General features: G+C 41.0%; 1 protein-coding gene across 1 annotated transcript; it reads left to right on the top strand.

Annotated features, from left to right (window-relative positions):
* Nucleotides 1-334: 334 nt before the first annotated feature.
* On the top strand, nucleotides 335-11,034 carry LOC144739300 (VPS10 domain-containing receptor SorCS3-like; the record flags this gene model as incomplete). The annotated part of the gene is given in 15 exon segments (XM_078622265.1): nucleotides 335-448; nucleotides 1,304-1,439; nucleotides 1,441-1,476; nucleotides 1,615-1,629; nucleotides 1,631-1,747; nucleotides 1,749-1,803; nucleotides 2,437-2,570; nucleotides 3,573-3,696; nucleotides 4,670-4,782; nucleotides 6,142-6,207; nucleotides 6,209-6,277; nucleotides 8,146-8,245; nucleotides 8,650-8,755; nucleotides 9,911-10,065; nucleotides 10,979-11,034. Coding segments are annotated over 15 exon segments (1,396 nt in total), but the record flags the coding sequence as incomplete, so codon positions are not given.
* Between the last annotated feature and the right edge of the window lie 13,796 nt (nucleotides 11,035-24,830).

Genomic DNA, 24,830 nt, shown 5'->3' with positions numbered 1-24,830 from the left:
ACTTTTACGTCTGTGTGCGTGTGATACTAATTGGGGTAATTTGTCGCTATCATTTTGGGACTCGGTGCTGCTCTGCCTTTTAATTTCTAAGACAAACAACATAGCTTAAGCTGTGTTTAAAGAACGGTGAAGAGGCACCAATGAGTCAGTGTGAACTTGATACTTGGTAGATGGAAATACAAATGATGCTGTCTTAAAACAAAATGATGTTAGTACACATCCTCTCAATTGTCCAGGTTTGAGTGTCTGAAATATCTGCATCTGTCTGTCAGCGAAGTCGGTACGGTTCCCGATTAGATAACCATTTCCATTTTGTCTGCTCTGATCACTGCAGTGACTACGGCTTTGAGAGACGGACCAGTGGCAGGTGCACCCCCGCATTTTGGTTCCATCCATCGGTGATGTCCAGGAGTTGCACTACAGGAATGACTTTCCTTAACAGCACTGGGTAAAAAAAAAAAAAAAAAAGAAAGAGGAGAGAGACTAGAATTAGGCACACAGAAGCTCAACAGTGACTCACAGGCGTTTGGGTAAATTGAAGGGTGCATGTGAGTCGAATAGCTTAGGCTAAGTTAATTAGTTTCTGAGGGACAACAAGGATGGGGCTGAAAATGTGTGCTGAATAATCCAACAAGCACTTAACAAACTTATCAGTGTATATGAATTGTCTGCTGCTGGTCAAACAGTGTTCAGGGCATATCTGGAATGAAAGAGAGGAACCAAAAACATGTTTTTTTAAGGATTGAACTCTCTCCACGTGTGTGGAAATCAGATCTTTAGGGATCCCATCAGCCTTTATTGTCACTTATGTGTGGCTGAAGTGGATAAAGCTGCCACACTGAAATCACCTTCAGCTCTCTGCTTGGCAAAACATGTATCTGCATTTCTCTGTACTTAGCAAACAGACCTCAGACCATGTGTACGCACAAATGATGAGGACATGACTGTCCTACAATACATTAATACACACTCACAACTGAATCCACAATAAGGCCCTAAACTATGCCCAAAATCAATGCAGACCAATCACATCTGCGGGCTCGGAGCCATGTACAGTCTGTGGGCGGCGCCCAACAGTGTTGTCGTAGAATCAATATGAAATTGTTTTTTCAAACCAATTGTGACTTAAAAAATGTACCTTTTCATCTGCATGGGCATGGCCCGGTGTTTCTTCAACAGCAATGACATGTTTTTGACGTATCACAAACATTGGCTGAGTGTCTGCGGGTAACAACCACTGTTGTGTGACTTTTGAGAGATGCATTGGAATCTGATTTTATATATATTTTATTTTCCTTTGCAGCTACAGGAAGGTGGTTTCCAACAACTGCACAGCTGGAGTCAGTGTAGAGTACACAGCCAGAAGGCAGCAGTGTCCTATCCAGGCACCCAGAGGTCTCCACCTGGTCACCAGTGAGGGCACGCTGACAGCAACATTAGGCGCCCAATGTCACCTTTCTTGTTTTTCTGGAGGAGGTAATTCTGCCTATTGGTCACCTAGAAGAAAATGAACGCATTCTCCTCCCTGTTTGTCAAGGACATCGTAACAGTTGTATTGTGAAATAATAAGGGGCAAACGTTAACGATTTTCTGAAAGTGTTTGAAACTGTGCAGGGTGACGGGGGCAAGGACTACCATCACACTGGACTTTGGAGACGGCCATGCTCTGACATATTCCAATGTGAGCTCCATCGAGGATGGGATTAAACACGTCTACAAAGCAGTGGGGATCTATAGGGTGAACGCTGTCGGGGGAGAACAGCCTGGGCTCAGAGACGGCTGTGCTTTATCTGCATGTTACATGTAAGATACTGAAGAGTTTTATAAGACGTCCGCATACCATCGTGGATGTGTACTCGTGTAGATAAGACTCACTCCAGTATCTTTGCTCATGCATTCAGCTCTACTGTCTGCTCTGGAGTTCTTTTTATCACATTCAATGAAACTGTTCATTTCGAGTTCTGTACTTTATCTCCATTGAGAATATGCTCTGCACCCATAGCCAAACAAACAAGGGAGCTAGAACAAATCCCATTACACTTCAACTCAAGTCAGCTTGTGCTCCATAGCTGCTCAGCCCACAGCAGCCACTTCTGCTCCATATGTAACAGGGTTGACTGCCCCTGGTGTGTTCGGGGTGACAGATGTAACAGTGCTCACTTATTGATCAGGGAGTGCATTCGCCCCCACCAATCTGCCAATCCTATGTGCCAGTATTACAAACCCAACCACCGCCGGCCCAGGGGTGTCATGGATGAAAAATAATGCACAGATGGCGTCCGCCTGTCCTCGTGCAACAGAAAATTGAGAAAAAAACCCTCCCCCCTCTTCTTTTTCTTGCTTAAAATGATGAAGGTGTTTACTTTGAATCCCCTTTTTGCACATGATGGCATTTGCTTTTGCTTCACCCTGTGATATATTTGTGTGCCTGAGTAGGTCAGCTGGAGTATATCCATCTCTCAGCTCCCTTCGTAGCAGTGCGGAATAAGGAAGTGAACCTGACTGCTGTTCTGTGGCCCAGCCAAGTGGGAACAGTCACTTACATCTGGTGGATTGGAAACAACACTGAGGTAGCATCCTTTTGTGTTTGACATTCATTTGTGTCGTCTTAACTTAAATGAGACAACGTCGACACATTCCAGATACCAACAGACTTTATTATTGATGAACAACAACACTACTATCTCCAGTTACGCCTTCTCTGGACTTGATCAAAGTCCAGAGAAAGTGATGAAACAAATTAAATCTACTTTAGAATCCCAGCAGACTCAGAGACAGACAGTTGCTGTGATGAAAATAAAATATAGAAGAGGAGGCTGTAAACGGCTAACCTGTATTTGAAAGAAGCACTCTACAAATATGCTCTGTTCATAATTAATTCCTTCATTCATTCATCTTCTCCCCACTTGCTCTGGTTACGGGTCGCGGTTGTGCTGGAGCCGATCCCAGAAGGCAGATGTCAGGGTCATCGTGGGGCCACATAAAGGACAGACAACCATTCACACTCATATTCACACCTAGGGACAATTTAGAATGTAATTTTTTGGAGGTGGGAGGACGCGGAGTACCCGGAGAGAGGCCACGCAGACGAAATGAACATTCTTGCCATGAGGCGACAGCGCCAACCACTGGTCCACCGTGTCTGTGTTTTAATTGCGATGGTGTACATGTGTTTGTTCAGACACTCCATATGAACAGCCTGTTATGTCTGGTGATGATGAACAGCAGCAGCTCGAGCCTCGTATAGCTCTTGGAAAAACAAATAAAGACGTGATTAATGGCAGGAAGGAGGACCTACTGTCACACAGCGAACCCTCTTAGGAGCCCTGATACTGTATGCAGCACAGAACAGATTGCTGCAAATGTCTCTGTATATTCCCATAGTGTGTGTGTGTGTGTGTGTGTGTGTGTGTGTGTATATATGCCAGCAACATGACACCTCTGCAGTGTAAATAATAAAAGTGTGCGATGTTAACCAGCTGTTGATACCCGTTTCTCTTGGGAAACCAGTGACACTGACTCTCCCCATCTCCTCTGCCTCTCTCTCTTCTCTCTCTCTTTTTTCCCAGCAGCCTCTAATCACCCTGGAGGGAAGTGTGGCCTGCACATTCTCCCGGGAAGGCATCAGTACAGTTACTGTGCAGGTGTCTGCAGGGAATATTATTCTGCAGGACAGAAAAAACATTGCTGTGCACGGTGAGCTGCAACTCTCCGTCGGCCGAGATCCAGTGGCTCGATATACACACAGATGTCAGCCCAGTCCTCACACCTCAACGGGACTTACTGCCTGCAGACTACGGCACCTTGTCCTTATCGGAGTCGCAATTACTCTATGTATCCTGGAGAGAAAGAAATAGAGCAGGTCACGGTGAAAATTAATAGAAATGTAGATAACTGTAAAAAAAAAAAAAAATGTTGTAGATGGTCATCACAGGTATAAAAAAAAAACGTGTGAAATAAAGTATGATTAAAATATAAGCATGCACATCTACCTCATATACCTTACAGAAAGATGTTAGTGATTATTGAGACATTTGTAAAGAATAACTTCAATTTAACTCGTATCTCAGTAGTAATATTTAATTCATCAGATTGATGTACATGAGATACATTGCTGTTCTGTGAGAGAGGGATCCCTCTAACATTGTTTAGGTTTTTCCAAGGTTTATTTGTGTGTTGGGGGGGTTGCCTTCCTCTGATGGAGGGTCAGGAGCGTTGTACTGTGCTGTACTTGTAATTAGGGTTAATTAAGTGAAACATTATTATTTTTTATGTTATGTTTATGTAATGACCCATAACCAATATATTAAGCATTCTTAAATAACTGATTCATAAACTGTAATTTTACTTACTACTAATTTTACTTAACTGTAATTAGTCATTAGTTACAACACACAAGCAGTCAGTCAACCCTGCACACTAGGGAACAGCAAAAACGTATGTTGTAACCCCAAGTAATGACCTTTACTCACTCCTACAGCAAAGTGAAATGATTAACAAAAGCACTACCCTAAGATCCAAGTGTCCAAAAAGCAGTTATTCATATCGGACAGGGTTCTTCTGAGATACGATAAATATATACGAATATACCAAACAAAAAAAGAGACCAAACACATTTACTGAGCACATCTAATCAAGTGTATAAATATCTTATTTCCTTTTAATGCAGAATATTTCCAGTCTCATCTGTTGGCCTTTTCATCAAATCTGGATGACCATAACCCAGATGTTGCAGAGTGGAGGCTGGATGTGAGCCGAGTCATTAAGAATTCTCTTATTCAGGTAAATCTTCCACAAGTCTTTTTTTCTTGAAAATATTGCTTTACTCAGGTAAATACTGTCAGTGGTCAGCTGGGTCTCTGATGATCTATGTTTGCAGTGTGACCTCGTAGAGTCTTTGAAAAATGAATTTGACTTTTATGATGATAAATGACAAGGTAGAAGGAGAGACGGGTGAAATATAGTTCAAGAGCAGGCTGATTGCGCTGGCTTGCACACACTTTGTAAGTTCATGGCCATGCACGCTACAGAAGCTGGAGTGTACTAAATACCAATATGTGACCTGACCTGAAGAGAGACGCTTTGCTTGGCAACCAGTCAATAGACAAGACATGATTCAAACCCACAATACATGTCAGGCATACACATTTGCCTCATTAACTGTCTGCTTTTCACATCCTTAGAAAATCAGCGTGTTTCTGATGCTTGGCAGGAAGAAATCTAGGTCTTGTATCAACACTTTCTTATCCCTCTAAATTGATTCCAAAAATATCACCATCTCCACATTCTCCAGTAAACATGTCTGTTTTGTTATTTGTTATTGGAATCTTTTTTTTTATTATCTTTTTGTATGACAACCACAGCCTCCAAGACGGAGTGCCGAGAGAAACTTTCAAATGAAAATGTGACATGATAGTTGAAAACATCAACATTTGCATTTTGCACTGCAGCAAAAGTCGGCCAAAACTGGAACAAGAAGCAAAGGCTCTGCAAGAGTCACTTAGGATGTGGTAAATTAAAAATGTCTGTATTTGTACAACATCATCTACATGATGATGTAAACAAAGTGCATGCAAGTGAATGGACCTGTGCATCTTTTTAAGCTTTGTATAATTAAGTCATTTGTTGAGTCTGATGGTAGTACACAATCTTGTCATACCTGCTTGCTCCGGTCACTTTTTGGAGGTGGAAGCTGGAGAACCAGGAAGCTAACCCTCTTGCTATGAGGCGACCGTGCTAACCACTGGCCCACCGTGTCCACGTCTTTGTAATTGTGATGGTGTCCTCCATAAGGACAGCCTGTTGTCTGGTGATGATGAACAGCAGCAGTATGAGCCTCGTGTAGTGGTGGGAGGTGGCTGGAGGAAGCTGGAGTACCCGGAGAGAACTCACACAGTCACCCTGACATACTGAAGGACCTGTTGAGATTTTAATCCACACAGGGTTTGGTTCTGTCGTCAACATTTGTTGGACTCAGCACCTGACCAATGCAAGTTTGAAGACATATTGTGTATCTTACAAACCCTTGGGTTTCTGTTTCATGAAATAAAACACTGTAGAACATAAATGCCAGCAAATGTGTGATGATAGAGTAAGCTGAGTTACTTTGAGTTCAGTTTGTCCTTTTTAATTTCCCATCAGGCGACAGGTGTGAGTGCCGATCAGCTTCTGGTGACAGTCCTCCCAGGTTTTCCAACAACAGCTGAATTTTTTTCTGCTGCTCAGCAAACAACAAACGGAGGGGAAAGCCGAGAAGAACTCTGCATATTTAGATGGGGTATGAACATTGTACACAAACTCTGCTGTTTCTTTAATCCCTCAACAGTATGTGTGTCGAGGCAGAATTTTGAACTGTGTGTTTTTTACTGTTACAATCATGAAAGACCTTCTTTTGCCCCAGCATCATCCTGTTAACTGAAGATAATCCCAAATCTGAGTTCCATCTTCCTCCAGCAGATGACAGTGTTGGTCTACCACAGTTTTAGCCCAGATTATTACGTTGCTCTAATTGTAGAATAGAGAAGTAATAAGAAACCTTTGCTATGCACTTATCAAAAGACCTGACATATATCAACAACTTGTGGCTTTTTTAAACTCCTTCAGTCCACATCCAGTGGTTGTTTGGAAAGACCCATTGAAAGAACAAAATGATGATGGTTGTTGAGTTCATTAAATCATTGACACAAATGAACTGGGTGCCTCATCCTATATATATACATATATATGTATATGTATATGTATAACCAATAATAATAATAACATAGAACTTCTCTTAGACATGATCTCTACAATCGTATCTGGCAAAGGAAAACTGTTGAAATCAATTAGATTTTCCTCCTCCCACTTCCCTCACACCTGGTTGTTCACATGAACGTCTGTCAAAGAACGTCTCACCCTTACAAACCAGTAAATCTCCATTCAAGGCCGGCATCATGAAAGTGGAGCGCACTCTCTGCTTATTATATTGTATAATAGATTTACTGACCCTGGTTTACAGTGGGAAAAAAGTAATTAGTCATCCTTTGGTCTAAATTTAAACTACAAAGAAACATATGGACATGATTTTGCAAATGAGGGACATAAGATAAACGCAGAGAAAAAACTGATCTACAGCAAGGAATGGAGGATTTTGTTAAGCTTTTATGTCTCTGGCAGCTTCAGAAAAGCTTGTTTCGTTAGAAAAGCTTTTTTTATGATAATGGAATGTAATTCTAAACCAGGCACAGATTGTGGGTAGACTCAGGATAGAGATTTATAATTATATGAATGAAAGAAACTCTGTGAACAAATTCACACTGGGGCTCGATGTACCACAGTATTCTGCCTATTTGTACTGAGGTTTTCTGTGTGGAACGCTACATGCCTGGAAAGCAAAGATCAATTGGGCACATTCTGTGTCAAATCTGGAATAAGAGAGTTCAAATGGGGTCACTGAGACCTCAGCAAGAGCCATTCAAAGGGCAAAGGTCATCTTAGAGCATCCTCTGTATCTTCTCATACAGAGCTCAGACTTTTGCCAGGAGGGTGAAATCCAGCAGACACCTCAGGTTGTTTGTTCCTTGGGCTGGCAGGTTTTCAACAAGTCGTAAGCCCTGTTATTGTCCCTGTTGGTATGGAATCCTGCTGAGAGATCGTTGTTGTCCTCAATCAATCAGTCAGTCAGTGAGGTTACATAGGTCATGTGCCTAAATGGCTTTCACTTTTAATCTATTACATTGTTGAGGCTGATCATGTACGTAAGCCTCCCACTGCTGTTCCTCTAGTAGTTTGATTTATTTTACATTGTTACATTCTAAATGTAATATATAGATGTAAATGTAAATGTATATATATCATTTTTTACAAAACAAAGTTACCCAGCATCTAAAGCACAACGGATCAGTTTAACAGCTAAAGTGACCTGATACTTTATTCTTTATTAACATATTCCCGATAACAGATTTCAAAGGCATTGACAAAATAACATTATAACACTGTCAGGTGTATTTTAAACAAACCATTCCTCCATTCCTCCATTCCTCCATTCTTCCGTTTCTCCATCTGAAATGGAGGATTTATGCTGGTTGGAGAACTGATCATGAGATGTCCAAACCACGTCACGACATGATGCTGGTGGTGTCACGTCTCTCTCTGTTCCCCTGACAGCTCTCTGAGGTCGTGCTCAATGCATTGAATCAAAACCTTGTCCAGTTCACACTGCGGCCAGGAGTCCAAGTCACAGTGTACGCAGCTCACCTGTCTGCAGGTACGCAAACCAAGCAGCATGTTGACACAACACTGGGGGGAGTCTAAGTTCATGCAGAAAAAACTATTAACAGAGTAGACAGTGAGGTGTAATTCATCATTTCTGCTGCCCCCATTAACTAATTACCCCACCCCTGTGTCTGATTGGCTTCCACCATGTAGCAACTCAGAGACATTCAGAGAGTGAGCACCGTTACAAGTATGTGTCCCTCTTCCTATTGGGGATGCTGCTACTGTCCTAAAGATGCTTATAAGATAAAGAGTAAGACAAGTCAATACTACTGAATATATTTATTAAAACAATGCATATACATACTGTAGGTGTGCATTATGGGTGGAAATACAGCTGTTGCTGGTGGTTGTGTTGCGTCACACTGTGTGCTTCTTGTCTTCCTGTCTCTACAGCGCCTCTAGTGGACACCGACGAGAACCACAGTGGCTCTGCCATGTTAATGCTGCTATCTGTGGTGGTTGTGGGTTTAGCTGTATTTGTCATCTACAAATTCAAGAGGTAAAGTGTTCGTCAAAAGACACGTCCGTAAGGTCCTCGCATTCCTTGTGATAGGGAGATGGTGAAAGGTGTCAGAAAACGCCAGAGGATCCTGACAGCTCGGTAAACAAAAGCTGCCTGCGAGGATACGAAGAGGGTTTGATAGCTGCCTGTCAAAAGGCCGTGCTCGTGTACCACCGCGCTTCTGAATGAAGAGTTGGCTTTTCCCACAAACCCTCTGCTGCGATTCTGTGGAAATTCTTTTGTCAGGTCAATTCTTTGCAGAACAAATGTCAGTCACCCTTCTCTTCTTATTAATACGAAGCCCTTTGAATGCAGCATGTTGACCTTTCCCAAATGTTAAATCATGTCTCCCCCGCCAAGGTGCAGTTTCAAGTGGAAAAGGGCACAAAGGGTTGTGAACATTTACAGATAATCGCAGACAGGAATAAAATTTGAGATCTTCAGACATCATCACGTTCTGTAGCTTTAGAAATGTTGATCTGCATACTGAGGCAGAGCGAATAGGAAAAGAAAGAAGAGTTTCCTCTTCCTGCTTCATGTTCCACGCAGACACTGGCGTGTTTCTAATATTAATATCTTTGTTCTATTTCGGCCCGAGGAAAATAGGTCAAATATCAGCGGATTCAGGAGATTCTCTCCATACGAGTTCGGAGGGTCATTGAGAAAGGTCAATTAAGAAATGATCTGGAATGCACGGCGTTGATCTCTGTATGTGATCAGGAGATTTTTTTTGCTGAAAAATATTGATGATTATCCAAAGAGGAGATTGTCACACATCTCATGAAGCTTAAACAGTGGAATTTGAACATGTACTGAACACAGAACAACAAACACCTGTGTGGAAAAACAACATTGGACTCGTTTTCTACACACATGTATGATTTTATTTGGAGGTCCCCACTACTTTTGGGAAGATAAGACCTTTGTAAATCACATTCAAACTGGACAAATGATCTCTCACATGACTCCTGACTCTCTGAGCTCCGTTTGTTTTTTGACATGAAACAGTTTTGTATTGGGATCTTTGCCAGTTCTTTAAAAATTTGATTAAAACAAAGAGGTCAAACTCGATGATGACGATACCCTGAGAGGGCAGACCTTGATTAGGCTCGAACATGTATCCCTTTGTCTCACTGTAAATCTTTTCTCAAGGAAGATCCCAGGCCTCAACGTCTATGCGCAAATGCAGAACGAAAAAGAACAAGAAATGAGTCCAGCTAATCCAACGGAGACCACGCCCAGCTCACAGCAGGATTTGGTGCGTTCTTTGGAATCTCTGGACACAGATTACAACCCACAACCCTTCGGTAAATATGTGACTTCTGACCTTCTGGTCGTCTTGTACTTCAAACATTCCTCCATTTGTCTCATCACTGTGATCGTCATGAAACTCATTCTGTGTTCTTTGTTGTTTCTCAGAAGGGAAACGGTCCGTCCAGGGATGCATGGAAGCTAACATTAAATGAGTATGGTGAACAGTTTATCCTCAATAGAACAGTTACTGTTGTTTTAATAACCAAAGAATTAACAGTGGACATAACACCACAGCACCTACTGTAGGGAGGTACACGTCAGTTTCTGACATGATCCCTTCACTTGGAGAGTTGATGATGAATGTGGGGCGCCCCACCTACATCCCCAGAAGTCTGTGGACGTCTGGTGACTGCGTAGTGGTCATAGCATACAAAGCCTTCAATCCATACATCATCTGTATTTTGGATGTTGATGATATTGATATCATCTGTCTATATCTGTCCCCTTCATTTATTCAGGTCTATCATGTAAAGAAATGACATGTCTGAGTACGAGTCGAGTGAGCTGTCCCCAGTCGCTCACTTAACAAAAGTCATTCCCACATAAACTGATAAAGTAATTAAGACTAAAAACGAGCATTAGCGACAGACTACATGCTGCAAGTCACACACACACACACACACACACACACACAAACTGGCGTTGAGTTTGTTGAGACATTTCAGTTCTCCCCCATGTCCCCTATTACTCTTCACCAGCTGCTCTCGTAGTTCAAAACATCACATGGTCTAACTGTAACATGCTTGCATGTTCATGCTGTCTCATCCAATTGTTTTCAACATTTTTTATAACACTCCTCATCACTGATCGCATCACGCTTAACTCCAGTTGAGTTACCAGTTCACTCTCTCTGTCTCTCTGTCTCTCTTTGTATCTCTTAAACCGATGTGTTCTGTCCCCCACCAGGATGTAAGAAACACCACGTGAAATTCTCCACAGAACTCCCCACGTACATCGTCTGAACTCTGGAGTGGACCATGCTCTAGTTGTGTCATATCTATTTTTACCATTTGGGACACAATGGTTTTAAGCTTTATACCTGTGCATGTTGAATACTGCTGACACGTACTATGCTCCGCTAAAACCAGATAAAACTGTGTGCAGGTTTGACAGTATAATTTTCACATATGCCCAATGAATAAATAACATTTAAAAAAAAATGTCATCTATTCACAGTATATGAATTCAGAGGGAATTCCAGCATGAAGAAGAGAGGGAGCAAACAATGTTCTCATTTGCTGTTCTCTGGAGCAGTTGTATATTATTTATACATATGAATATACGTTTGTTATTGAAGTGATCAAACATTACATTTGTACATCAATAATCTATGCTAGAATTTTGTGTATTTCAATTACAAATGTGAAACTTACAAATAAAAAATAGGGTACTTTGGGGGTACTTGGAAAGATTTGTGGCACAGTACATATTTTTTACTGTTTCTCCCCTTAGTTTTCAATTTTGAGCGCTGTATTATTATACAGGGTTTCTTTTCTGTGGTCATTTACTCGTAGATATTATTCTAATACTTCTGATACTACTTACGATGCGTGACATTTTGTAAGATGTTTTGTGCTTCATGCTGAAAGACCATAAATGATCCCCAAATGTTATCACATCTTGACATGAACTGGTATTCTGAGGTTGCCACCGATGGAGGGAGACTATAGTTTACTGTTTCTCAGATTTGTGGTGGCAGTTGAAATGAGATTCAAGGGAATCCAAAGAGCCCGGCAGTCGGAATGAGACGGGGGGGTGGGTGCGTTAAGAGAGATGGAAGAGTGCTTTTCTGGGAAGGGATGTATTAAGCTTGTTCTATTGGACAGAATAAGAAGAGGTTGACTTCTTAAATATGTAATGTTGTCAGTCAAGCTATGGCTGGCTGAGGTTGGTGACACATTCAGGCTAACATCCCAACGCGCTCGGCACCCATCCACATCCCAGCTCATTATCTGGTTCTATAGCAGAGGAAATAGAGCACATATGTCAGCACGCTGTACAAATTTGATGCAGTTGGTTGGTTCAGAGGACTCACAATCGCTGTGGTACTTTATGTGTGAAATCCAGTCAATGTAAAAAAAAAAAAAAAGATTGATACCTCTCAAATCAGCTGATACAAATTCATGGCAGTATCAAAAGTATAGGCGGCATACATATGGGTTGGGTGAACTTTAGATTTTATTTTATTTTTTTAATACACCTGATTGGTTTGAGGGAAAATCTTGCCATTAGGGGATAATGTAAAGTCCTTAAGATATTTTATTTAGTATATCGGCTCAGGCATTTCTTCAAGCTGCCTAACTGCAAAAAGGAGATATTCACAGCTCTGGAGATGGCAGTGTTGGCCTACTTTTTGTTGCTTAAATATTACTTAAATATTGTGTGAAAACTTGGTGCAGAGAAAAAACAAACACCAACCTGACTTTCCCTTTAGCGTGGTTTCCACTAACCAGATGAAATGTGATAAACTGGCATACAATCAAACAAATCAGTTGGTCATAGGTTGATGTTTTCCTCTTCACCACTATGAAGTTGTGAGGAAAATACCCATGGTAATCTTCTGGTGAACCCCACATCTTGTATAGCCCCCTCAGCAGAATTTCTAACTACCTGAATGCTGAGTGACAATTAAAGGAGGGAATGGCATTCACAAAGGACACATCTCAAAATGTATTGTACTATGAAATCAGGAGATACAATCATAAGACTTGTAAAGTTACTTCTCTTTTCTATGCTTGAAATGACTTGCACAATGACGTCTACCTACGTAACTATTAAGCACAACATCAGGGACAGTCTACTACAGAGTCTACTACAGAGATGGCGAAGATCCAAAATTCACAACAATTATTGCTGCCACTGATCAACCTGTGAGCTACAGTCAGTGTATACTGTAGGTAATATCAGTGACTGTATCAAATGCCATCATTTTGAATTCCGTCTCAACATGAGGTATTTATGTACCAGCAGAGTCATTACAAAGACTTTTTTTTAATCATTATGTCCTAATCACTTTTTCCCTATAAATGTACTTATTTTGATCCTCATCATTGTATATGATCCAACATTAGCAAAACATTGCATTGAAGCAAGCGGAAACATTTATTTAGGTTCAGTGTACTTCTGCAATCTCTGAGCTCGTAAATGTCTGTGATTGCAGTGATCAACTGAGATGAAAGTCTTCATTTGGAATTACTAAAATCCAATTATTAAATGTGACTCAAATTGTAATCATGACTATTTCCATAAACATACATGAACATATACACTTATTGTAGTTACACATTTGTCTTTGATTACAATGTTCCATGTAACGAGTTACTCCCCTACGAGACAAAAGCTCAAAATTACAAAGAACCAGAAAATGTTTCTGAATCACGCACCAAAGGATAGAAGTGCAAACATGCGCCTGAAGACATAGTACAAAGTAACTGAGCACATGTCCTAGCTCAGCTACAGTACCAGGGACATGTATATAACTGCCAGGCAAGATCAGGAGATTTGTCATTATCAAGGTGTATACTGCATTTAAGTACCGGTGGCTGGGACGTAGATTGAAGTCCAGTAAACAAGTCAACATCTTGGCTTCCTGGTTGGACACAACAGCAGCCAGAGGTGTGGGAAATCGTACCTCTACAGATAGATTTGGTTTCTCAGATAGATTCGGTTTCAATTACTCTCCCTCACCCCTAGAATTAGCAAGATTATTATTTTTATAGAGAAATAATAATACAAAAAAATACTTTTATTACTGTACAGATTTTGTATAAGAACAGAGTGTAATGTGTGTCAGTGTTTTTGTTGGACCTCGATTGTTGTGCTGTGTGTAATTGTTTTATGCATTTACAATCATATTTATTAAATGGAAAGAAGTCTGTAAACTGTGTTCTCATTTACCTGCAGTGTTTGTAAAGAAATACACAGTAGGTATATTGAACCTATGAAGAAAAGGAATCTGACCTATGACCATGTTTTATAGCAGAAGTTTAAATATTAACAACAAATCACATATCCCTGAAAATGAATACAGACAACAAAGCCAACAAACTTTATAGTGTGGAATGTTTAAATAAATCAGATTTGTGTAGTGCCAATTCACAATGCATGTCTATATCGCCTAACGTGGTTGTGCTAATACAATGTATTGTTTGTGTGTGTGTGTGTGTGTGTGTGTGTGTGTGTGTCTGTGTGAGAGTTGTCACCCGGGTGTGGGTTAACACTATGGTCGTTTGCAACATTTGCCTCGCTGTACTCCCAGCAGAACCAGAGCAGGACCCGAGCACCAAGCATGAGACGCTACCCTCTGGATCAAGACAACCGCTACAACAATGGCTGCAGCCTCACCGGAGGAGGACGCTGGACACCGGAGGTATGGCAGCCCACCAACCCGGGCCGCCACACAGAGGGCAACAGACCCGAGCTGACCCACCACGTGTGAAGACCACAGACCCAGGGCCCCTCTCAGTTTCATCAGGATGATCCATTTCTGTCAGCCAGGTGTGTCCAAACAAGGGCTCATGGTCAAAGTCAAAGGTCAAAGTCAACTTCATTGTCAAATATATCGCGTATGCGTGATATACAGCACCGATGAAATGACAGATGTCCTCTCAACACACGGTGCAAACAGCAGGAAACTCTTCAGGCGGAAAAAAAAGTGCAAATAGTGCATAAATTAAAGTAGTACTAACTGTAATATAAATAGTGCAATAGATTAAGAACTAACTTGATGAATATACTAACTCAATGAACTCAATTTAACCGTACCATGAAGTGGGAAAGAACAATAAACGGACAACAGTGGACCAAGGTACAAGGTAGAAGTATAGAGCAAATGAGCTGAATAAAGGTCGACATAAGTAAAGGATTCACAGTTAATTCGAAAAATCTAACAGCTGACCTCTGCATGACACATTTCACACATCAGAAAGTACAACATTGTTGAAGAGTAAACATCTCTGATATCAGATTGTAGTAAACCGAGGTTGGTGATGTGTGTTTTATACACGTTAGGTCACAACTGAAAGAAGTTCTCTCAGGTCTGCTCAGGAATTTCCGACAAAGGTCTGGAGCTTAGTTTGTCCCTGGGAGAGCATACGAATGGAGGCCTTTGGACTCGGTGTCATAACCTGTGGATGGAGAGAGGTTCTTCTGTCTGCAGAGTTGCTGTCATCTTCTGTGGGTTCAGAGGCATCATTAACCATCCACGATGTTTGGGGTTGGTTTATGCACCCTGACCCTTACCCTGGCTTCACACTGGGAGTGCATGTGGCGTGTCATGGCTGTGGTGATCATGGTCTGTCTGATCAATCACAGTTTTCACTCTGGCAGCCTGTTTCTGTAGATCTGATCTCTGAAAAATATGTGCTATTCAGTCTGCTACGTACTAAATACGTCTATTTCAGCACCTGGCCACAACTGTGCCACATCAAATCATACAGACCTTTGCTGGGCTTCTTCACGAGTGGTGAATTGGAATGAATTACAGGTGCTGATTAATTTTACAAGAAATATATTATAATACTTCCATAACACTGCTGTATATTGTGTGTGTGTGTGTGTGTGTGTGTGTGTGTGTGTGTGTGTGTGTGTGTGGGGTGGGGGAAAGAGGTTAAAGAGAGGTTTAATTGTTCTTAGCCACAAGACACTTGGGTGCTGCGGGAGGAGAGAAGATTACCAAGAGATCAGGTCAAAAACAGTGTTGCTCAGCTGACATTTCAACACGGTGCAGCAGTGCCACCATGGGAACTGGCTGCTGATACAGGCTGGTATTACCACGGATTTAGTGAGAAAGAGACTCAGAGGTGTGAAGATAGGCTTTCTGTGGTAGTAAATAGCGGGAAGATTATGTAACATCTCACTGTGTTCACAGGGATGGTATTTCTATGAAAGGAGGATGCACAGATCTACGCCGAAAATATACATGCGCAGGGAAAGATTCTGAAATATGGACCAAAAATATGGACCAAATGTCTTTCTAGAGTGCACAGACATATTTCCTTTGTATATAGAATGTGAAGGTTAACGTGTAAATACAAAATGTTAGTAAACTAGAAAACACCAAATCATTAAAGCAGCAGCGTGCGAAAACTCTGTGGCGAATGAATCTGCAGATTTCAGGTGGTTCCTAGAATCTCTAAAACCACAATGGGCAGAGCATTCAGCTACCAGACTCTAGTTTGTACTGTACATTTGTTTGTTTGTTTTTCAACATGTTCAGAGTAACTTTCGATAAGTTGAGCCCTAATTTTCATTTACGTTCTTGGGTAAACCAACCCTGTCATTGTAGTCAACTTTTTGTAGTCACGTTCTGTCTGTAGAAGTCAACATGGTCTTTTTGAACTGTAAACTCAGGGTGCCTCACAGTGAAACTGCTCATCGCAGCCTCCAGCCCTCGGTCATCCAGCGGAAGCTGTGCTTGTTGTTTTTCTGGATTTTTGTTTTGATATTCTGTTTGTCCCTCTCCATTCAAATGACTCTACCTTAGACATTTGAGACTACGTTTGGTCGCGCACTTATCAGTTTCCCCCACTGTATGACCGTAGGAGCCGATGTGGACAAAAGACATCGACGTAAAGGGAGTGGTTGGTTAAAGTCATATAAAGTACGTCTGTGGGATCCTTTTAGCTGATCTTCATTTAGGTAAAAGCAGACAACAGCACGCTGAGTTATGGCTGGTGTCTTCGTCATCCTTTGACTCCCCTGGGCAATTTGCACGCTCTAATATTAATTGTTATTGGAAATGCTTGATTTAATTAAGGTGGGGGTCCCCAGGGTGTGTGTCGGTGGGGGCGTGATGTCTGATTCTGTGTCACCTGCAGAAAAAGGAGCAGAGCTATTGCTCCTAACTAGGTTATGTTGAAAGGCAGCTGACACTCAGCAAATCGTCTTCCCTTTTGTCCTCTGAGGTACATTTACAGCATTTTCATGGTTTGTTGTTGTTTCTATTCAACAAAAAAATACTTAAATATTTGTGTGCATAATCAATTATGTTCATTGAGTTAAGATACCCCCGATATGAAAGCAAGTGCACAAGAAATTCCACAATCAGACAAGGCTAAAGAAATGGATTGCAGCTTTTGATATGGAACTACTGTACACTGTAAGTATGTAGAACCATGTAATTGAATTATGATGCATTCACATGGAATCAGAGTAACAGCGGACGGCAAACCGGATGTCATTTTATTGGACCAGAGAAGGACGGTAAAACACTGGCCAGGCCGGTCAAAGTTGAAATATTTTATCTTGTACTGTCGACCGCCATTGAATTCACTACCTGATATCATATATTTTGAGTTTGCAATGCGATATTTAGAGAAAACAGAATTTTACAGCCATATATGTATTGCTATGATAATAACTTTCAATAATACACAACAATGTATTGTTTGTATTTTATCACATGTCACGTGGGTCACGTTTTGCCATGGTCGGTTGCGTTCGACTCATTGTTTGTTTTTCCATTCCGTCCAGCAGACGGTCCTGTCTCTCTGATTCCATTTGAATGCAGCACTCCTTATTTCAAAGCATTGTGTAGATATTTACTTTTTGGTATGCAACAGGCAACTCAGAGGGATTTTTTTTTTTTACTGCACAGAGTGTTTTTGTCCCTTCAGCATAAGTATGAGGACGACAATAATATTTAATCTGCTGGAAAATCAAACACTGACTGAGAGTGAGACGACACATTGTCACGTGTGCATGTGTCCAAATATTGTAACATGTATTTGTTGCTATTTGTGCAAGCTGTGGACTTGACAATGAATGCCAATTGTGATGTACAATTCAAAGAATGTTGAATTGTGTGAGTCCTGAATCTGTTTGCCTCCACCTAGAAACATTACCTGTTATCAACAGGGTTATCTTTGTGGCTGTGATCGAGTTAAATCTAAAGCTAACCAGGTTTACTTGGCAAATCATTGCACCACACAAAGCAGCGGCTGAGAAACTTATAATTCCACTGAGGGTTCCGCCATTAATTCCTGTCAAACACCAGAGAACGCACACACACACACACACAGACACACACACACACACACACACACACACACACAAACAATCTTGCCTTTCATTTGAAACACTTTAGCAAGCCTGTGTCTGTTTTCCATGTGGATGGAACTTGTGATGCATATAATTCAAAGTCTTCCTAAGACAGACAGTGCTTCATTAACGCTGCTATCAAAGACAGACAGTGCTATCTGCCATGTGCCTGAGATGAGACAATGAGGATATCAACTGATTCATGCTTGTCAGGAGCAACTGTTTTGAAATGCATTCGGTATTTTTAATGTTTGTCTTCACAGTGATGTCAAGTCCCAAGGTGCACCGGTGATTATAATTCAAAGGAAAATTAGACATTGCTGACTTTTGTTTGTTCCGTCTAATTGGACAGCCGGAGTGTAATATATAACTGCAGCATAGCTTCTATCTTGTAACGCCAACGCCACTAAATCATCAATATTAGGCTGCAATCATGTCCCATAACACAAATATAACACAGTTGTACTGTAAAAATAAGACACATCTACCAGGAAACTGTTAAGTGCCAAAGGCATTGGCATTACATGCAGAGATTTGACAAGCAGTATACTTTTCTTTCAACAGGGGGCGATGTGACACTGTCATTTCTGTCAGCTAAATGCGCTGTCCTGCCACTCACCCTGCAGGCTGCTGGTGTGGTATAAGCTTGCTATTTGCATTTTTTTTTATTATGATTTTCATTGCAATATATAAAAATTCAGCAGTCTATCACTACCTCATACCCCTGTGTATGGATCCACCAAGAGGAGGGAAAAGATGAGCTGGCTTATCTCAACAGTGCTAATCGCTTTCTGTGCAGTTTGTGAAAACTTGCGTTGCAGCTGACGTCTAGATTCTCAGAGATGTTTAATCTGCCTTAACCTCAACAGAACATGTATGAGATGTAATTGAAAGCCAGCTGACATACAGTGGCTCACAGGTCACAGGAGAAGAGCCAAGTTAAGTCCTTGCTGAAGGTAAATGCATTAATTCAGCTCAAACATCCTGTCACTGCATGTTGTTTTTGCAGTAAAGCACTGCACTAAAGAGAGCCAACTATGGCGAAACATTAAGTTCTCTGTCCTGCTGGGTCTTGAATATAGAGTACTACGCATAAATTAGTACCTTTGGAAAATAAGATAATAGAACAATGAACAAAAGAAGAGCTTTGAAAACTGTTTTATTTGTATAGTCCAACATCAAAATTATATATATTTCTCAATGGACTTTACCGTCCACACGACACAACACCCACTGGGTCTCAGTCATGAAACATGAGCAGAACAAATTTGTGTGTAAACTGTTCGCAGACTGAAATTTACTTGCTTCTACGCATTCATCAATGTTTTCGTAGCTCCCATCTTTTCTTAGCCACAAGCAAAATCGACACATGCAGCTGACCACCTGTAGCACTTGTGTAAAGTAAAGAATGCACATCAATAATGCTTATTATTATTGGAAATTACCATTTTAATTCATATTGTACTCTGTTCTGTACACAATACGTAGATTTCTCTCAAATGTTGTTGACACATCTGTGTCAGTGAGATGTGAGATGATGCATCCACCTGACAGGTGTGGCATATCAAGATGATGATTAGACAGCATGATCATTGCAAAGATGTGCCTACGCTGGCCACAATACAAGGTCACTCTAAACTGTGCAGTTTTATCACACAGCACAATGATCACAATGCCGCAGATGTCCTAAGTTTTGACGGAGTGTGTGATTGGCATGCAGACTGCAGGAATATCCATCAGAGCTGTTGCTGTGAACTGAATGTTCATTTCTCTTCCATAAACCATCTCAGAAAGTTGTTTCAGGGAATTTGGCAGTACATCCAACCAGCCACACTACTGCAGACCATGTGTAACCACACCATGCTTCTCGACCGGAAAAAGGTGGTCGGAGGAGAGTCATTGCTTCAAATGGAGGAGTTTAAGTATCTTGGGGTCTTCTTTACGAGTGAGGAACGAATGGAGCGTGAGACTGTCAGGTGGATCGGTGCAGCATCGGTTGCATTGTCTTCATATAGCCAGAAACAGCTATGCTCCACCCCTCCTCCATTCCTAAATTCATTGATCTCGCTAACCCATTTCCTCTTCTCATCCTTAATCACATCCCTTTATCCACCCTCCCTTTACTCCTCAGACAGAAGCTCTACACTGTTTCCTCAGCCACCTGGTTTCTAGATATCCTCCCAGACAAATTTCCTCGTTCTGTCTGTCAACAACTGTTCTCCTATCCAAAACAAAAAATGACACGCCATTGGTTTTGGCTCTTTTTCTTATTTAGTACATGTCAATATTTCAGTCGGTTTTCTAGCATTATAATAAGTAGATAACAAATGCTTGTTGATGCATCGTGTACTGTGCAGTGTTCTGTACATCTCCTCACTAAAAGTCCAAATGGTATTCCAGGAGCCATATTGTCTGGATATGCATCTACGCAAGAAACCTCATAAACATGACAACCACATTAGTGTGTGTGGAGCAAATATTCATGTACACATTTTGGATGATAAACTGCCCCCGAATACAAGGTTCTAGAATTAACATACAACCCTGTATTGTCAGATTATGAGCGTTTACCTGTTCATGTGAAACAAAAAACAGGCTTTTGGACAAATAATGTTTTATATTTGTGATTCTATCTCTAATCTCCCACAGTATTTTTTTCCCCTGGATTTCCTCCCCTGCAAAGGCCCGAACACTAGATGGTACTGTGCACATAGCACAGCTCTTGAATACTCTGAGCACCCTCACTTGAATCCCATCAGAATACCTCAATGCCCTCAGAATTTGCACCAGACTGTGCATCCATACAGGACCTGTGACTGCTTCTTTTTTGGGACACATTTGGCACAAATACATACAACCTATGTTGCTGTGTTTCCTCCTCAGGGCAAAGACCTTGGTCTCTGCCTTCATACACTGGACTTACCACTTTTAAACACACACACACACACACTGGAACACAAACAAAAGAAGCAGCCCTGCCTGTGCATCATTCTGGGAAACTCAGTTGACTGTTGCCCCACCAGCATGCACTCTGACTCAAACGTGCAGAGACCAACAGTTTGTCACAGACTGAAACCAAATTCTCTTTGAAAGATATCATTAAACCATGAACCAAGCATGTTTTCCTATGGTTACTTATTTTATATGGTAGGTGTAGGTGTGGAAATGATATCACACATGAGCATGCACAACGACTTGCTATATTTGTGGAGATCCATGTATATGAGGTCTTTTACAGTTGCAGTATGCATATCGCGTATCTTTATTATTATTTTTTTTTAGTTTTAGTTTTTATTTTCTTTTTCATTTAACACATTAAGGCAGCTCAGTCACGGTCACCCAGGGTTACAGTGGATCCCTGATGTGTGGTACCTACATATATATAGATATGCCAATACAGGGTAATTCACACCTTTACACTAAAACTTAACATGCAAATAAAGTATTTAGTCACAGCTTACCATATCCTCCACGCATATCCTGTTGTTTTCATAAGCCTGTATTAAAGAAACGGTACCATGGCCCCCTCTCTTCCCCTCCGTCATTGTTAATTCTCCCCCACATCTGGTCAAACGGCACTATTTCTGTCATCGTCTCAATCCATTTTTTAATCTGGTGCAGATGTACTTTTCCATAGCCTGGAGAGGCGGGCTGCTGTGACCATCCCGACCTTTACAGTATAACAGTCAAGTCATGTTTTGACACTCCCGTTACTTGTATTTGGTCACCCAGTAAGCATAATCTTGGTGAAATGGGAATCTGTCTTTCCAGAGCCTTCCACAAATGCTGTTACTTTTACCCAAAATGGCTGTTATCAGACTCCATTCCCATAGGAAATGTAGGAAAGTCTCTGCCTTTGTTCCACATTTCCAACAGTCCTATGCAGTCTTGAGGAGGTGAAATAGAATCTATGTAAACTCTCCTCTAGCCTCCCTGAGGTGTTTTCTGATATTTTCAGATATCCTTGTTTAGTTTGCTGAAATCCTGATAAAACATGTACATAATCCACACACACACACACACACACACACACACACACACACACACACACACACACACACACACACACACACACACATATAATATTAGGGCTGGGACTTCATCACGTTAATTACAATTAATTACAGAATAATGCAACAGAATAATACTTTTACCAGACAATGCGGAAAGTTTGTCAGTGCACAAGTTCCTGGTCCACCAATCAAACTGATGCACAAGACGCGTTAGCGCTGATGTGGAGGAGCCTGATGAGAGCACAGCGCTCGGACTGATGGCAAGTTTCAGTTAAAAATAAATGCCCGATGGAAGCCTTGAAAAGAGTGTGGTTTTGTGCAAATTGTGCCAAAAAGAAATTGCATACAACCGACGCACATCAAGCCCACGGTACCATTTGAATGCGAAGCACAGCATACACTGTAACTGTGGGTTTACTTATTTTTGGCCGGGGATATTTTTCTTTAAACATTTTCAATGTTCTGAATGTACTTTAGAATGTTAGTTTTAGCAGTAGCAATTTAGCAATTTCCAGACATTAAAAGAGCTTGATAAAATAAAATAAACAATACTGTACTGTATGTATGTCTATCATTTATTTCAGTCATATACCAAAATCCGTTTAAATTTCAAAAGTTTACTTCTTGTGGCAAATGTTGTTATGCCATTACAGTGCGATTCATTAATTACAAAGCCTCGATATTGCTTGAATAGCTGTGGTGTTATACATATTGGTAACATCGTAGATTCATAATTGAACTGTGGAGCGATAACTATCTTAATGACATTAGTTTTCCCCCATAGTGTTAATTTTACTTTCCCCCATTTATCTAGATTATTCAAATTTGCTGAAGGACTGAGTCCAGATTTAACTGTACCGTGTGGGTTTCTGTCCGTTGATCTCACTTCAGATGTACATTTAAATGGGCGCTACAGTGGGATTGCTCATTTTGTTTCAATGGAGGATTGGGGGTTGCGGCAGCATGAGAATGGTTGTGCCAGTGCAGCACCTATGCATGTGTAACAGTGGTCTGCGTTGTGTTGTTTACAAGAAGAACTGACACTCTCAACTCTTGAACCTGGCGTTTATTGCCTGTATGATTGTGTGGAGACGCACCGGTCCGTCACATCCGAGCACAGCACTTTTTTTCCACAAAGCTTTATAAGGAAAATAAGCAAATGTTAGCTTAGGGCCCATGCTAACCTTAGCTTAATGCTCGGGCTACGAACAGCAAACATTTGACAACTTAGAACTTTTTGCTAGTGCAATTTATTCAGTGTAATTCAACTTCCTGAACATGTGGTGTTAGCAGTGTCATTATAATGAGCGCCAGTGATCGTCCGAGATACAGGAATTCATAAATATGATTGGCTGTATTGCGACAAGTAGAATCCACAGCTTAACTCTCTTACACATGTGACGGTTATGTGTCTTGTATTTTGCCAATTTTATGCATAATCAAACTTAACAATTTCACAGTATTGATGACCTCATCAAGGAATTATACACAACTTCTTTTTTTTTTTTCTGCTATTTGTGTTGTGTTGTGTTGCTTTGGTTGTGTACAGAACATACTGTAGCCCGACAATATTTGGATGAAAACGTGCAAACATGTATGTTTTGCTGTTGACACATTTTGTGTGTACTGTGTATAGATTTCCCCTCTTTAGACCAGCTCTGATGATGAATACACAAACACAGTGTAATTTATTCCATATTCAACATCCCAAAAGTAAATGACGATGCTGAAAACTGAAGCTTGGATGACTCAGCAAAGGTCACCAAAGATGACAGTACACTAAGAGTGAATTAGCAAAGGAACGTCTGCCAGGACCAGGTGCTGAGCTGTTAGCCCTCACTGGCCTGCAGCCAGACTATAAAAGTCTTTGTGTCCTGAAAAAGCCAAGCCATTTTTTTTAAACAATGGACTGGCTAGGTAATCCAATGGTTGAATGAAATAGCTGTCTGGCTTGGATGTGATCAGCACATCTGTTTGGCAAAAGTGTGAAGCTTCTATGTCCTCGGCCGTGAGCTCAGATCTCAATTTGCACTGATTTAGCATCTATTTTTGGAATTGGTTGGTTCATACAAATGGCATATGCTTTATTCTCGTAATCACTTGTGTTTAACTGGCCAGAGATTGAAATACTGTATGTTACTCACTCTGTCCAGTGTGTGACAACTTTATATCTTGTTAAATACTTTCCGGTTAAGGGTTTGTCAAAGGAATTCTTGACTTTAGATGGAAAAGAACCAGAGACTCAGACTCAGAGGAGAGTCTCACAGTGTAACACAACGGACAGAGTCTCAGAGTTACAGTGTGCTCGGCGATCTTTTATGTGCTGTACAGATACGAATAGTTTTCAAGGCAAGTACGCACCTGCAACTATCTCAAGGGCAGTGTGGCCTGCGACATACCGTGAAGATAACGAAAAGACGACAGTGTTTCACCTCTGCCTTAGTCATGGATCATGAATTCCACAAATTCTCAAAACAGGGATGTACAGTACCTACAACAATGTTGGGCACGGCTTACATACAGTACTATGGTTGGCTGAGTGAGTTCAAATGATGCTGAAATTGAAAGGCGAAAACACAGCTCTTTGTATGTGTTATATATACACCACATACACTGAACAGAAATGTAAACGCAACACTTTTTCTTGTTAGTGTGCACTTCTTCTCCCATCCAGGGGTGGCATATGGAGATGCTGAATACTATTC

Source organism: Lampetra planeri, unplaced genomic scaffold (assembly GCF_965212315.1).
Source record: "Lampetra planeri unplaced genomic scaffold, kcLamPlan1.2.h2 scaffold_1417, whole genome shotgun sequence".
Taxonomy (NCBI): domain Eukaryota; kingdom Metazoa; phylum Chordata; class Hyperoartia; order Petromyzontiformes; family Petromyzontidae; genus Lampetra; species Lampetra planeri.
Note: the sequence above shows the minus strand (reverse complement) of the source record. Positions and strands in the feature narration are given on the sequence as shown.